Source organism: Penicillium samsonianum (genome assembly GCF_028829775.1).
Source record: "Penicillium samsonianum strain IBT 33392 chromosome Unknown utg000001l_segment0_segment0, whole genome shotgun sequence".
In the NCBI taxonomy this organism is placed as follows: Eukaryota; Fungi; Ascomycota; class Eurotiomycetes; order Eurotiales; family Aspergillaceae; genus Penicillium; species Penicillium samsonianum.
The window spans coordinates 1,282,647-1,297,620 of NW_026643259.1; the positions used below are offsets into that span (position 1 = coordinate 1,282,647).

The 14,974-nt window shown below is 48.8% G+C and overlaps 5 protein-coding genes across 5 annotated transcripts; 2 read left to right on the forward strand and 3 right to left on the reverse strand.

Annotated features, from left to right (window-relative positions):
- Positions 1–65: 65 nt before the first annotated feature.
- Positions 66–1,019, reverse strand: N7471_000504 (uncharacterized protein; the record flags this gene model as incomplete). Its single annotated transcript, XM_057273225.1, has 1 exon — positions 66–1,019. One exon carries the CDS (start codon positions 1,017–1,019, stop codon positions 66–68), a length of 954 nt encoding a protein of 317 aa, XP_057141404.1.
- A 4,570-nt stretch (positions 1,020–5,589) lies between these two features.
- On the reverse strand, positions 5,590–6,042 carry N7471_000505 (class I SAM-dependent methyltransferase; the record flags this gene model as incomplete). The annotated part of the gene is made up of 1 exon (XM_057273226.1): positions 5,590–6,042. The coding sequence occupies one exon, from the start codon at positions 6,040–6,042 to the stop codon at positions 5,590–5,592; it is 453 nt and encodes a 150-aa protein (XP_057141405.1).
- Positions 6,043–6,850: 808 nt separating this feature from the next.
- Positions 6,851–8,826, reverse strand: N7471_000506 (Zn(II)2Cys6 transcription factor; the record flags this gene model as incomplete). The annotated part of the gene is made up of 3 exons (XM_057273227.1): positions 6,851–7,718; positions 7,770–8,372; positions 8,423–8,826. 3 exons carry the CDS (start codon positions 8,824–8,826, stop codon positions 6,851–6,853), a joined length of 1,875 nt encoding a protein of 624 aa, XP_057141406.1.
- Positions 8,827–9,679: 853 nt separating this feature from the next.
- N7471_000507 (uncharacterized protein) lies at positions 9,680–12,661 on the forward strand (the record flags this gene model as incomplete). Its single annotated transcript, XM_057273228.1, has 4 exons — positions 9,680–9,796; positions 9,935–10,433; positions 10,497–11,259; positions 11,316–12,661. 4 exons carry the CDS (start codon positions 9,680–9,682, stop codon positions 12,382–12,384), a joined length of 2,448 nt encoding a protein of 815 aa, XP_057141407.1. The 3' UTR covers positions 12,385–12,661.
- Positions 12,662–13,402: 741 nt separating this feature from the next.
- Positions 13,403–14,947, forward strand: N7471_000508 (uncharacterized protein; the record flags this gene model as incomplete). Its single annotated transcript, XM_057273229.1, has 3 exons — positions 13,403–14,057; positions 14,171–14,811; positions 14,864–14,947. 3 exons carry the CDS (start codon positions 13,403–13,405, stop codon positions 14,945–14,947), a joined length of 1,380 nt encoding a protein of 459 aa, XP_057141408.1.
- Positions 14,948–14,974: the final 27 nt, after the last annotated feature.

Consider the following 14,974-nt stretch of genomic DNA (forward strand, 5'->3'; position numbering starts at 1 on the left):
GCTCCCGAGCCCCCTTATATAAGCAAGCTTATTCAACCAGAGTGATGCCTTTGCCTGTAAACATTTTACAGGTTCATAGCGACGGTGGTGAGGATGGCACCGACAGGGGTGGCAACGGTGGGGAGACCGAGACCAGTGACAAGAGCAACAACGGAAGGAGACAGCTTGATGAGGAGGTGCTTGCCGTCCTTGCCGACAATGTGGAGGAGGTTCTCAACGGGCTCGGAGATGTCAACGACGAGGTCACCGACGGAAGAGGCCTCAGCGACGATGGAGCCAATGGGGCCGGCGATGGTGGTCAGACCGAGGCCAGCAACGAGGGAGGTGACGGAGGGGGAGAGCTCGACGAGGAGGTTCTTGGCGTTCTTTCCGGTGACGGTGAGGGTGGTCTTGACCTTAGGGGCAAGGTCCTGGACGATCTCGCCACGCTTGAGGTTCTTGCCGAGAGTAGCAACGACGGTACCGACGGGGATACCGACGGTAGGGAGACCAAGGCCGGAAAGGAGACCAGCAACCTCAGGGGAGAGGCTGATGAGGAGGGCACCGACGTCAGCACCGACAACAATGACGAGACCGTCGACGACGGGGCCGAGGCCAGTGACAAGACCACCAACGCTGGAGGCGGAGGCGACGATGGAACCGAGGGGAACGCCGAGGGCACCGAGACCAAGGCCGGTGACGAGGGCAGAAACCTCAGGGGAGAGCTCAATGAGCAGGGTGGTGGCGTCAGGGCCGACAACGGTCAGGATGTTGTCGAGCTGGGGACCGAGGTTCTGGACGACGTGACCGTCCTGGACAGCGGGGACGCCGCTGGCGGAGGGGGAGGCGGGGGAGGGAAGGTTCAGGACCTTGCTCAAGTCGCCGAGCTTAGAGACAACGGGGAGCTCCTTAAGGTTGAGCTCCTTGGTGACGTCGCCAACCTTGAGGCCATTGAAGAGGCTGTCAAGACCAGTGGGGGTGGGAGCAGCGAAAGCAGAGCCAGCCAGAGCGGCGACGGCAGCGATGAAAGAGGCCTTCATTGTGAAATTAACGGGTATATAGAAACTGAAAAGAGTGACTGTAGTTTGCTTAAAGAATGACTGTGGTAAGAAGCTTGGGAGAAGAAGAAAACTTTGGTGGGAATGCAGAGAAAGACTGTATTTATACGCTGCGAACCGAAGGTGATCTACAGGTACGATCTTGCTTGCCCCTGTCCCCTGTCCGAGATTTCACAGCTTATCAAGGAAGTACTAGCAGTATCCTAGACTGGCGGGTCGGCTCCATAGTTGGCGCGATTTCAATAGGATCGATATAATTGAATCTCCGAGACGTATTAAGTGGGACTAGCATCTCCATTATGCCGAAATGCATCGAATCAGCCAGAATAGAGTCAGCACAGGGTCCTTCCAAGGTTCCCTGATGGGGACTATTGTCAGGGTCTTGTGAAGCAAAAAATATTAAAGATATGGGTTGCATCGTTGAACCGCACTTGTAGCTGAAGCTTACCCGTAACATTATAACATTACAGTTTCTTGAAACCCCCCCCATCCCTATGTTGTAGAAACAGAATTTTCACATATCAACTCATTAAATTATTAAATCGACAATTCCAAATAGAATTGTTGAAATCGAAATGTCAATCCGGAGTCTACCGGATAAGAGGTCCAAATTAAGATCTGCATCCAAGTTTAGGGCGCATGGAGCCTCGAGGTTTATTTGCTCTTAGATTGGGCTAGCGTGAGCTTATACTCCAGGGCTTGCCCTGGGCATGGTCCCCCCACCCCCCGAGTAACTCCGTGAGTTAACCATAAAATTTGTTTTTATTTTGGAAGGTTTTGAAAATGAGATCTGGTTCCGCTTATTGATATCTACGGTTGGACATATATAAAATGCAGCGCATCTACAGAGTACCTCCATGACAGTCAAACTCCCCTGATATTCCAACCCCACTTTAAATAGGGAATCATCTGTGTCAGGGTCTTCGCCCCAGCTCCATTATTATTTGCCATACCAGTTATTATTCTTGCTCTCACTCTGGCTCTGATGTCATTTTAATGGAAATTAGTGTGGGAACTCGAGAAACAAAGAATGATCTGCAGAGTACCATATAAGGGGATCAAACTACCTAAAAGAGCTCGTGTGTTGGCTTTTTTATTCAATAGCTCAGAACTATATTGCCAATCAGCCGCCATAATTACCGACCTGTCTCCACTTGACCGCCATCCAAGATATCTTATTGGTCGATTATATCTATCGGCCCCAGTATAAACTTCTAGGGACCCCCTTTCCCAAGTCTCCAGCCCACGTTCCTTCGATCAAAATGGCCGCAGAGACGGGTTTCGACGATTTTCCATTGGTTGATCGGAATCGATTGGCCGCTAAGACCGCTAACATTGACTGGAACAAAGACGATGGTCAAACTTACCTTGACTGGATATGTGCCGGCTGAGTACGGAGTACCGCCAGCCACGACGGAGTACCGGGACTTGGGATCCAAGATCGTGTTGCCAAAAGCTTGGGTGCCACCTACATCACCCCGGGGAATATCTTTATTTTTATTTATTTATTTGTTTTTATTTTTTTCTTTCGGTACTGGGGTTTGCCGGGAACCCGGCTATTGTTAACACATCCCGAGATATTCGTCATAGGGGATAACTGTTGGACCTAGTTACTTTAGCATATAAGCTAGACCGTTGGATATATCCAGAACATATGCTAAAGTACTAGTAGTGGAAATAACCCGGAGAATTTTGACAGCAGGCACCTGCATGATGCACCGAATGTTCTATTTGCTTGCACGTTCGGGTCAACACGAGAGGCTCTGTCGATCAGCAGGTGGGACTTCGGAAATCCCCTGCTGACACTATCTCGGACTAGACTGGGAATCTATTGCAGCCAAGAGGACTATCGCTATCTTAATTTTTCTTATCGTGGGCCCATGCCATGTCGTGATTCATGGATTTTTCCGTTCGATCTATTGCCGTCTTAATATTGGATATCTTGCAACTATAGGGGTTACCTACCAAATTGGGAGGAAATGATGCAATAACTCAATAGTCATCTTTATCTTCCAGTGTTTGGGGATAACAAGCTAGTTCATAAAATTCAAAGCTATATTAAACAACCATGGTTTAGTACCATAGCTGAAGTGGATTTTAAATGGTTTGTAATAAAAAGTTCGATAGCTGGTTAGTAAACCTTTGGGTCGTGTCGATCTGCTTCCCAAGTCCACTGACCTGGTCTCGATTTGGTTTATAAAGGTACTGCCCACTATGTGCGGAGTGCTTATATCCGCTCTCAACAAAGGGCATTCCGGGCCTATCCACTCGGTCTGGAAGGAGTAATTCCTCGGAATGAGCCGTATTGATGCAGAGTGTGACCTGGTTCACTCCAGGCACAGACCCAATCGATCTTCACGGGTTTGGCAGCAAATGACTAGCAAGGCATATATATATATCAACTGCTACATATTCGTGGTTGACTGAAGCTGTATCAACTGCCGTGTTTATTGTGCAATATAAATGCCATTCTCCATGGACCTTAGGATCGGTTTGGATCTCGTGGAAACGTCTAGAAGATCACAGGCCTGCACAAAGCCCAGGTCCACAAGTAAATGGTTGGGTCAGCTGAGCAGTCCCTGAATGTAGAATCCACAACTCAGCTCGTTCCTACCTACTTTGTGGCTGCAAAGAGTGGATTCATGGCTCGGACATGGTCAGCCGCTTTCCTTCTTTTGCTCACTCGTGAAGAACACGGTACCAAGGTCCTTGTATGAAGATATGAATATATTCGTACCCTAGAATAATCTAGCTTAGAAATTCTGTCAGTACAGGGTCAATAGGGCGTCTAAATGGCACAAGTGTGAATATATTTTGCCGACATTGGGATCAGCATCAAGTCATCTTACTCATTCTTGTCCAGGTAGTAGATACTTCTAGAAACTGGTTTATCAAAGGTTATATATAGAAAAGTCGCCTTTTCCCCCGCCCTTTTCTGCCATCTGGTTGGCAAACTGAGAAGGAGACAATATCTATGAAAACAGACATCTGAAAATATGAACTGGGAACAATCCGAAAGACCACCAAAAATGACCACCAAAAAAGACATATAAAAAGACCATCTGAGAAGGCTACCAAAAAAGACTTGACACGGCCGCATAAGCGGCCGACTATTCTTGTTCCACATCAATTGCCATACTACCTCGGAATCGTTGCTAGTATGTTGTTAGCTCAACCACGCTAGGCCAAATCATGCCATAATGTGGAGCGGCTAGATGGGATTACCTCGGGATATTAGCTTAGCTCGCCACAGTACGGAGTATGTAACATGGTATTCCCTGAACAAATAAAAGAATGAGATGAGAATGCGTCCCATCTCTTGAATAATCGATCTACGTCGCATGTCTCCACAGTCGTAATAATGGAGTACAAGGAGGCAAATATTACAAAATTCCCACCAAGCAGCTAAGGCATGGGAAAAGCATATTATCCCATCGTGAGTGCCACGACGCGCTCAGGCTTGGAATACGTTCGTATTTTGTTATTCCTCCAGAGCGGATTTAACAGAAGTGTGTACTTAGCACGGGTGCGGGTGGCTGTGAGTTGACTGGAGTACGGGATACGGCGCTGTATATGCCCATGGTGATGAGCAATCCGTGAAGCCCAAGCTTTGACCATAGGCGAGTGGCCAACTTAACAATCGGCAAGACATGATATATTTTATGGACAACATAGTTTGCATGATCAGATGAAAGGTCTGCTATCATTCCTAAGATGCAAGATTAAGTTTGAAAGGATTTAGTGATGGGATTATTACACCCTAACGCTAGTTGACGGGATATTGGGCGCTTAAAATGGCGATTTGGGACCCGATCGACGTGATTTTTAGTCCCCTTTACTGGATCTTTCAGGATTCAATCGGTTTGCTGGTTTACCCAGAAAGACCCCAGCATGTTTTGCTAAGAATGCCATTTTTGACCGAAATCATGCCGCGCACTTTTTTGGGGAGAACAAGTGGAGGCTGACTCGAATATGATCGACCTGACTCGAAGATTCCAAGGAAAAACTCCACGGCCCAGTCCTATGAAACTTAGGGACACGAAGCTGCACAAACAGAAAATCCTACTCTAGTAGCTACTCAGGATGAAGCACCGTAGAGTTATTGGGAAATCCGTTGAAGCGGGAGCAAGCCGAAGTGGTATACGCTGTTGGACGTAGTGTTCGCTCAAGTTTGGTCTCTTCGAGGTAGTTCGAATTCCCAGATGTCTAGTGAGATACTTTTACTTCCCATATTCGAAACCTCGACCAATCTCCAATCCTCCTGATCCATGACCAATCCCTCGGAGGTGCAATCCACACTATCACAAGTTGGATCATGTTGCACGTCGAGCTTCAAAGGGCTGGCACAACCTATTGCGCGGAAGAGCGTCAAAATCGAGCCGAGGGTCCTTCGGATCAATCGGGTCTAGCCATTGCAGGCTAGCGAATCCTGCTTTTCGCGCGCAAGATTCGTAAACGTCCCTTTGAAGCAGATAGCCCTCAAACGAGATAGGGGGATCCACATCCAGTGTATACAGGTACTTTACGCCATCAGAGACATGCTCAATGACCTTCATACTTCCCAACTGGCCTTCAGGAGCCTCTTCGTCAAACCGGCTAAAATTGGGGATGATTCCGATGCATCTGCCGCCGGGTTCCACATGGCCAATTGTACTTCGGCACTGCCAGCATAATTGAGAAACCACATCGCCAATACGACATCAAGTTTGCCCAAGTCCAATGGTTTGCAGCAGTCTGCAACATGGAACTCAAAGCGGTCGCCGGCCACAAACTCGCGTCGTGCTGCTTCAATCATGGCTGACAATATATCTAGCCCGACCACCCGTCGTGCTCCCTGGTCAACGGCTTTCTGGGAATAATAGCCGGAGCCACAGGCTAGGTCGAGAAATTCCTGCCCCTCAATGTTGCCAATGTATGCTAGTGCTATTGCGGTATGGACCAAGTCCACCGGTTGCCTCTTGGTGGAGTTGTAGTGACCGCCGATGTTATCGTCCTGCAAGGACATTTTGTAGAATGAGAGATTGAAAGAAACTCTGATAGGATTTGGTTGTCGATGCACGGGAATACTGTAAGTGGGTTTGAGATGGTCCGTTAGACGCTGTGAATGAAGAGGTATGAGAGCTCAATATTGCCGGAAGAGTCATGCTATAGATAGATACTCTATTAAAATTGGTGTCTTGATCAATCGTCATCTGTGTTGCTCTCGTACTGCTCCACCACTTCGTTTATTCGTCTGACAATGCGGCGAGGCAAGCAAATGGATAACCCCAAATACATGCAAGGTGATGCAAAATCTATGCATGGCCAGAATTTCACCGTCTTGCACCTACGGAGGTCTAGCTTCTGGAGCTACATGTATTGACGGGAATGCAAGAGGTGTGAGTCTAGTACAGACGTGTTTATGAGGGTATGGATAGACTGATGTGGAAGGTAATCTTTGATGTTGCCAATCACAAGAAGAAATACCAACCGCGTCGTGTCTATTTTAAGAGTCGACCTCAGCTAGTGTAAATTATATTTCAATGGGTCTATCTGACGTTTAGAATTGCTTAGTATGAAAGGCTTTTTAGAGACACAGGGCGCCTACTGTACGAGACGAGGCAGGGCGGATGGAAAATATGAACACCGTGCATGCTACAGCTCGAAGTAATATAGAGTTAAATGCCAGCCGTACGTAGTCAATCCATTTACTGGACCAATTCGCAGTATATATTATTCATTATGCACAGCAGGTAGAGGGGTATTTCACAAAACAAAAAGAACGCTTATTTCTTTTCCAAATTCATATGCCCAAATGTTACAAGAAAATGTTTTCACAGCCCGACATGGTACCCCGAGTATGCATCGCCGGCCAGCGGCATCCCCGACAACGGGTCTTGAGAATACATCCCCTGATTCGACATATAGCCCATCGAGCTATCCATCAGAGTTTTCTCTATGGACGCAGACTCGTCCTCGAACTGCTCTAGATGCCCATGCATGTCCCACTTCCTATCACAATATTTGAGCAAGTCACGAATATAGGACAGACAGCGGATGGCACGTGCGTGGCAATTGAACAAGTCCTCGTCGCCCAGTACTGGCGGTTCTGGGGTTCCAGCGGGGACGGACGGAGCTGCCGGGACAGCGGCACTAATGAGCTTGTCGTAATTGCCGGACAGGACGTCGACAAATAATCGACCAACTTGGTGCACGCGCTGGATGTCCAAGTATGTCAGGAAGGGCAGGGCGCTGGGATTTTCTAAGACCTGGTGAATTTGGCTGATGTAGTCCATGCACCGGTCAAATAGGAGAGCTTTGTTGTAGTCGTGGAGCGATGGATATCGGTGCGAAGGGGAGAGCAGGATGATAATGGTGTATAATAATTCAAGTCGGTATAGAAGTGAAAAGTGGTTGGGAGCATTCTTGGGGCATTGATGGAACCACTCCCGGGCTCGCCAGCACAAAGTCCAGATGAGGACCAGGGGTTGCGGGGATGGATCGCGCCCACTGTAATGCATTTCTTGGTAGCCCACGGACAGAATCTGTCGGATTTTAACGATATGCAAGGCAGGTGCCGGGCTGCGTAGGAAAATGTGGGTTTGCTCTATGGGGGCCCCTGGTGCGGTAATTGATGGTAATGCAACATTCACAGATCCGTCGGAGAAAGAGTAGGTTCTCTGCATAGCAGGACTTAATCCTCTGTGACAAATATTAGCAGGGCGGCAATTGAGGAACAGAACGAGAACGAACCTGTCTAGACAATAGATGCAATGAAACACACGCCGGCGAATATCAAGTCGATCGGGATTAGTCGAAACTTCGGTAGGGGGATCTTGATGCAAGCCCAGGTCGATCGCAACCTTGACAGCCATTCCAACCAAATACCAACTGCGGAAGCGTACTGGGTCAACTAAAGAATATTGAGCAAGCAGTAGGATTGCTTGGATTCCCGCGATTGACCCAGGGCGGAGGACTTCCTCGGCATATGTCAAAGCCTCTGACACGAGAGCCCATGCCCTTTGATGGTTCTTATCATTGTTATGGTATGAGACTGACGCCGAAGCAATAGCGAGAACCATGCGCAGCATCCAATGGTCGAACGGTTTGGCGAACCGGCCGCCTGACTGATATACGGCATCTACCGAGGTCCAGAAACTCGTTTCGACAAAGAAAGGCAGCTGGACAAAAACATTATCGAAATAGTGTTGTAGCAATGGGGTCGCTTCGTGCCGCGCAGGTAGTGAATAAGGGGAGGATGGGGGAGAATCGACTAGAGCGACTGAGAGGAGAAGGTTGGCGAAGGAGGTATTCGAGGTGATGCCATGGAAATCTCGTGAAGTCGCATTGACGGACCTTTTGAAATGTCAGCGGGGCCATCAAAAAAGCACTTCAGTCGTACTAACAAGAAACCAAAATCGCCAACTAAATCGTCAATGTCCGAAACCTCTCTGCGGTGCGCAGGGCCCAATGCACTTTCGGACGCCACGGAGGTGATCGACATCTCCCGAGGGACCCCATCACCCTCAGCAGACAGCGAGGTTGATCGGGCGCGCATCTGATTGATCTTCTTCTCAAGCTTCTCACAATATCCTTCCAGTGACGCGACATAACTCCTTTCTTTTCCCTTGGCGAATTCATCGCTTGCCCCGGAGCAAGTGGTCGCCTTGCCGACTCTTTCGCAAGCTGAACATGCGGGGAGCTTGCCGTCACATTTGATCTTTGCGGTCCGACATCTTGAGCAGGCAGCGACCGGACGACTCACCTTGAGTAAGGGATTATCCAAAAAGGTCGTGGCTGTGACGGACATATCTGCTCATTATACTGGTCATATACGGTCAGTAAATTCGACGATATGTGGACCCCACCTGGGCACTCTTTCCCCCCCTGTATCTCCACTCACCAAAACGGGCAAAAGACCCTCACGTGATGTGAAATAGAGGATATGCTTAGCACAAAGCCAAAGGAATGAACCTGCATGAGCTGGCCCCTGGGAGGGAAAGGATTAGCGACTAATGTATAGAAATAAGCCTTAACCGAAGACGTTGAAAAGAAAAAAATAACTCCACCGAGATCCGATGTCTCTTTTATACGAAACCGATTATTATAGGACAGGAATTGGAGGGGGAGGAAGATCTGTGGAACCGCACGGACTTTGGCGAGAATCTCCCCGTCTCTAAATTGCTATTAGCTATTATACTAAAGTGCCTATTAAATCATTTTAGGGCTATTAAATAGCTATTAAATACTATGTACCTATTAACCAAATATCTAATGCTATTAAAACAGCTATTAAACAGCTCTATGTTGTATATTACACCCCTTAAATATCCCCTAAACTGGACCAGGTCTCTCTTTTTCAGCTGCCCTGTACCTCCACATATCCACCTCGCCTTGTCCCACGCCCAACCTTTTCTCCAGATCTGGACCGAGGCCCCCCTCCTCTTGGAAATCACGGTGGCCCCATTTCCCATTTCAGACACAACTTCCTCCCCCGTTTCAAGATCTTTGAACTCCGGAACTACCCCCTTGTCAAGGCCCGGGAGCCTCAAGATCATGTCGACTGTTCACAATTTTGATCTCCGAAAGATACCTTGGGTATAAATCGCGTATGTGATTGGACCTTGACCTTCCTTTTTATCTTATACCCTTTTTGGCCCACCATGACCTCGAGTCCCGAATATTCCTCCACAGGGCTGAAGTCACCGGAATTACACTCCCTAGAGCCACCAGACGGTCGCATTGCTCACACATTAACCGCCTGCACAAGGTGTAGACAGGTATGATGCGACATCGGTTCCCTCTCTCCACCTTCTCCCCGCCATCCCGGACATTTTGCCCCTCTGTCTCTTAGCGTCATGACCTTTTTTTTTTCTCTTTCGCGGTGCTGTTTCGGAACTGACCCACCTTCCGTGCAGCGAAAGTCCAGATGCGACCCCGGGATTCCACGATGTGCGCCCTGCGAACGAAGCAACGCCAAGTGCGTGTATTATGACTCGGCCCGAGACACAACTATACCTCGAACCTATATCGTATCGCTCAGAGAGAAAGCCCGGGCGTTAGAAAAAGAGCTTGCCAAAGCCGAGAATGAGATACAACATGCTGCTGATGCCGAGTTGATGGTGCGGGGGGCCGGGCGCATCCGGTTCAAGGAGAACGATGAGCCGCGATATCTCGGTGCCTCGAGTGGCATCGCCATGACTCGTTTGGTCATGGAGATGGCCAAGCAAAATACCGACTCCAAAAGCATCAAGGATGTTGTCCCCGATTTCACCGCACAAGAGATCAAAGACGCGTTTGCGGAAGAAGATTCGAAGCCGACATCAAAAGTCTATCCCATGATAAGCTCGATCCCACAACCCAACCTACCTCCAAAAGCCCTGACCTATAAATTGATTGATCTCTTTGTTGCCAAAGGTACTGCGATCACTTTGCTCGGACTCTTCTTCTTGTAGCTAGTGTGACTGATTCGTTGTATAGCACAAGCACTACTTCCTCTACTGCACGAGCCCACGTTTCGACAAGAGGTAGAGGAGGTATTCAATGGCTCTACAGATCCCTGCAAAAACTTCCAGCTGCGGATGGTCATCGCCATCAGCATGCAGAAAATGAGTACAGAATATGCTGGCCTCGCTGATAGTTATTATCTTGCGGCCTTGCCATACCTGGAACATACGCTGAAACAATTGGATATAGGGGCTCTACAATGCCTCGTGCTCATTGCCTCATATTCAATGGTAACGCCCACTCGCACAGCTGCATACTGGGTCGTGGGGACGGCTGCCAAACTTTGTCAGGACTTGGGATTAACTGAAGAAGCCACCGTCACCAAATCACCGTGTGGGAAACCATTGAATCCCTTGGAGATCGATATGCGTCGAAGGTTATTTTGGATTGTCTCATCAATGGAGTTCGGTCTTTCTCATAGTCTGGGTCGATGCAGCAGCTACTGCGTCAGCCACGACCATATCAATGTGAAATTCTTTGAACTAGTGGACGACCGGTACATCACCGCCGAGGGGATCACGCCTGGAGCGAAACCCGTTCTAGCAAAGTGTATTGCAGTTCACTTTTTCAAAATGCGACTACTCCAATTGGAGCCCAGGAGAATGCTCTACTCGAACAGACGAGAGAGCCCAGTTGATGACCAGGATCCATGGTTTTCTCAAATGTTGGCCAAAATTGACCATTGGATGGCCACTACTCCCAAGAACGACGATGGCAGTGGGCTTAACGTGAAATGGTTCGTTGATATTCTCATTTTCCGAAATGCGGCTTTGCTGACAATGACTTCAACAGGTTCCAAGGGAGACGGAACACCATCATTGTTCTCATGTATCGTCCCTCGCCGCAGATCCCCGAACCAACCGTCAGTGCCGCCAAAACCTGTTATGACGCGGCCATTTCCAATATCGCTATGCATAAAGAACAGATGATCACCGGATCTGTCGACTTGACGTGGGTGTTTGTGCAAGCTCTCTTCATGGCTTTAAATACTGTCCTCTGGACCCTCTCATATCCCGAAATTCGAAAAGAGCACACCATTGAGGAAGTCCAAGGGCATTTGGATATGGCTTTTGAAGTGATCGTTTTTTCCGCCGAACGTTGGCCAGGTGTTCAATCTGCCTTCCTTCTTTACAGGCGCCTTGTTGCTGCGTGCTTGAAAGCGTACAGGACGGAAGAATCGTTTGTTGTACACTCGCCTTCTAACCACCCTACGCCAACCTCCTCGCAGGGATTGACCCCTCCGGCGATGTCCAGTCCGTCAAGCAGTACGACTACTTCATATTATTCCAACAACCACCGTGGCGGCAACCTATCAATCGGCGATACCGCCTCAAATGGTACTTGTTCCAGGGGACAATCGGCCGATCCTACATATACTCAAGAATCAACCCCACCTGCAGTGGCCCCTGGACTGTCCAAAGAACCACAAATGCCATCGGTTTCCTCGGCATTTGACATGCAGCCACCACTTACAGCCCAGAATGTGGCACCACGTTATACATCAGGAGCCTACATTGGGCCGACGCTCTACCCCGATATATCAATCGACCCGAACACTCCTTATAACACGATACCTTCAGTTGTTCCCGGACTGCAAGGCTGGGACCCCAACTTCTCACTTGCCTCAACAACCGCGGGTCATTTGGCATACACCGATGCGACTGTCGATCCCATGAACTGGTCCACCTCCATTGGAGACCAGTACTCTCAGTACTTTAATGAGCCATTTCCAGTACCTTCATGGCGCGAGCGGACCCTCAGCCAACAAGAGCAAATTGAGCTTCTGGCTTCCCTCGAACACAATATACCCGATGTATCTGCCCAACTGGTTAATGAGTATAATGCTTACTATCAGTCCTGAGGTTCTGATGCACTTGGTCTCACATTGTCTGCGGGGATCATTTTGTATGGAAGAGCTCTGGCGCTTAGTAGGGAGTTGTGCTTTGATTCCCGATATATCACTGATATTCTGTCTTGGACTGGCTCATCTTCTGACATCCATGAAATATGTCTTCTTTAATGGTCATGTTACCAACCGGGCTGGAGGTCGTCGACCATGCCGAGAAACGCATCTTAGACCACCTGACTTTGTTTTTCTCGGCGAATAGTCTTTCAATAGTAAGAGATACCATTTTTAATTGTTTCTAGTTCCATTTGATATCTGTTTCTTTCATGACTTGGAGGGTTGGGATAATAATGGAAGCAGGTAAGACCCGGGATCCGCCTCCCGACATCTGAAGAGTGCGACATAATCCGATTTGCATATCCTACATATATTAATGTAATGAATTTTTGAGCAAGTATTAGGGATTTAATCCCGGCCAATATAGCTTAAAGTGCCTTTGAATAAAGTTTTGTTTTCGGGCTACTTGTTGTTCTCGCCACTCGCTAAGGAGAGGATTGTTTGCAGTCCTCAATTGATGCACTCCTATTGTCGCATTATATTGAGAACAAAGGCACAAGTAAGAGAATAGAAATGAATACATGAATGGATGAATGCATACTTCGTACATAAATCAATAGAATATACAATGCAGGCGCCGAATAAAGTACATCGGGCCAAGACCGGTCACGTGAGTTGATCAATTCGCCGTCATCCTCGCCGGCTTTGACCACTGGATTGTCTCTCATCATCACCCTCCTTCACCACAGCCACTCATCAGCCACCCAATCTGTACCATTTGTAGGGATTCAGTCTAGTCCCTTGGAATGCAGATGATCTAGTCCGCCCGTTGAATGACCTGCTCGCCTGCTTGAGCGACCGTCGATCGTGGCCGGGAATCCCCCTCTCCAGGCACTGGTATCAAACTTTGCGATTCGGATCCAGAGCCGCTCTGGTTAATACCGTCTCTGCATGCTGAACTTTTCCTCGGGCTCTCATGTCTGATCGCACTCACCCCACATCCTTTCAAGCAAGACCTCCTTCACCTTCCTCGCCTGCCGCCGGGTCTCTCAAAGAGAACCATCGGTTGCCCATATCTTCGGAACACATTCCCCAGACCCCGACATCCCCTCCGTTGATGTCGGTGAGCGAACAAAGTCATGCCGCCAACTTCATATCCTCGCATACATCACCGAATCAGGCGACGGTCCAACCTCCGAACACCTCCTCCCCTCCGTCCTCTGCGCCGATGTCTACCCAAGTCTCCCAGCAGCCCACAATGAGCACAACCAATTCATTCCCCACTCCCGCCAGCAGCGTCAGTGGGAATCCTGTGAATGCGACTTCGGAGGATGTGGATCAGGGGAGAAAATCTTTCAATATGGGGATACAGGACTCGGCAGAAAACTCAGGAGCAGGTCCCGCTCAGCAACAAACACAACAACCAACACAACATAGACCGACCGACCACGATCGGCAGTCTTCACAAACAGACAGCACTAACAATTTTGCCACCGGGCAAGATCGGCACTCGACAGACCCCGACGCTATGGATGTAGATACAGAGCCGACTCGTCGTGCAGATACCCTCAGTCTCGATTTGGATTCTCTTCAGAAAGAGCTAACCTCGGCTTTTCATCTTTGCAAGAGCTGTAAGATTCCCCAAAATGCATCATGGTGTTTGCTGCGTGCAGCTGCATGAATGCACTGATCTTGCACATTCTTGGAACTGAAGTTGTTAACACTGCTTTTTACTCCTTGACAGCTCCGATCGTTACTGGTCCAGACCCTTCAGTGGATCTCGTTTCTCTCTATGGGTTAGGCTCAATCGCGCACTCGGTAGCACGCATGGATCCCGTGACGGGAGAGAAGATCAACCGCCTCAGGAAATCATACGAAGGAAAGCTGAAAGGACTGGGACTCGCTGGACGGAACAAGCCCATGAAGCAGGAGATTGGCGCTCCTGGCAGTCTGAGGTACATGACTCTATGGCCTGAAGAAGAATGGCAGAACCAGAAGGTGCATGGGAAGGCCATCAAGGTTTCAGACATGGATTCGGCGCTACAAAATCTTCAATTACGAGCCATGCAAATGGAACCAGGACCGATTCCTAACAACGAGTTCTGGGAAGACATCTTGGGTCACGAAAAGCAGGCCAAGAATCCAGCGCCAGGCGAGACTGGCAAGAAGGCTGCCCCAACTCCAACTGCCGGTCGTCCCTCTACTCAATCCTATGCCGCATCTCCGCAATCACAGGAAGCAGAGCGGCCACGGCCTAGCAGAGGTCGCAAGAGACATTACGATGACAATAGCTTTGCCGGCTATGGCGAAGGATTTGTGGATGATGATGATGACCCCGGATTCTACTCGAACGGCGAGGGAACTGGGAAGAAGAAACGCAAGAAGGTATCGCATTCCCACGGTAACCACATCTATTGATAAAAATTAATCTAATCAGGACCACGTCGCTAAGGTGTCCACCCCCATGTCCGAAAGAAGCGCTAGCTACGGGGTAGGCATGTTCGGCATTGGGGCCAGATGACGAAATGGGTTCTATGATCATTTCGTA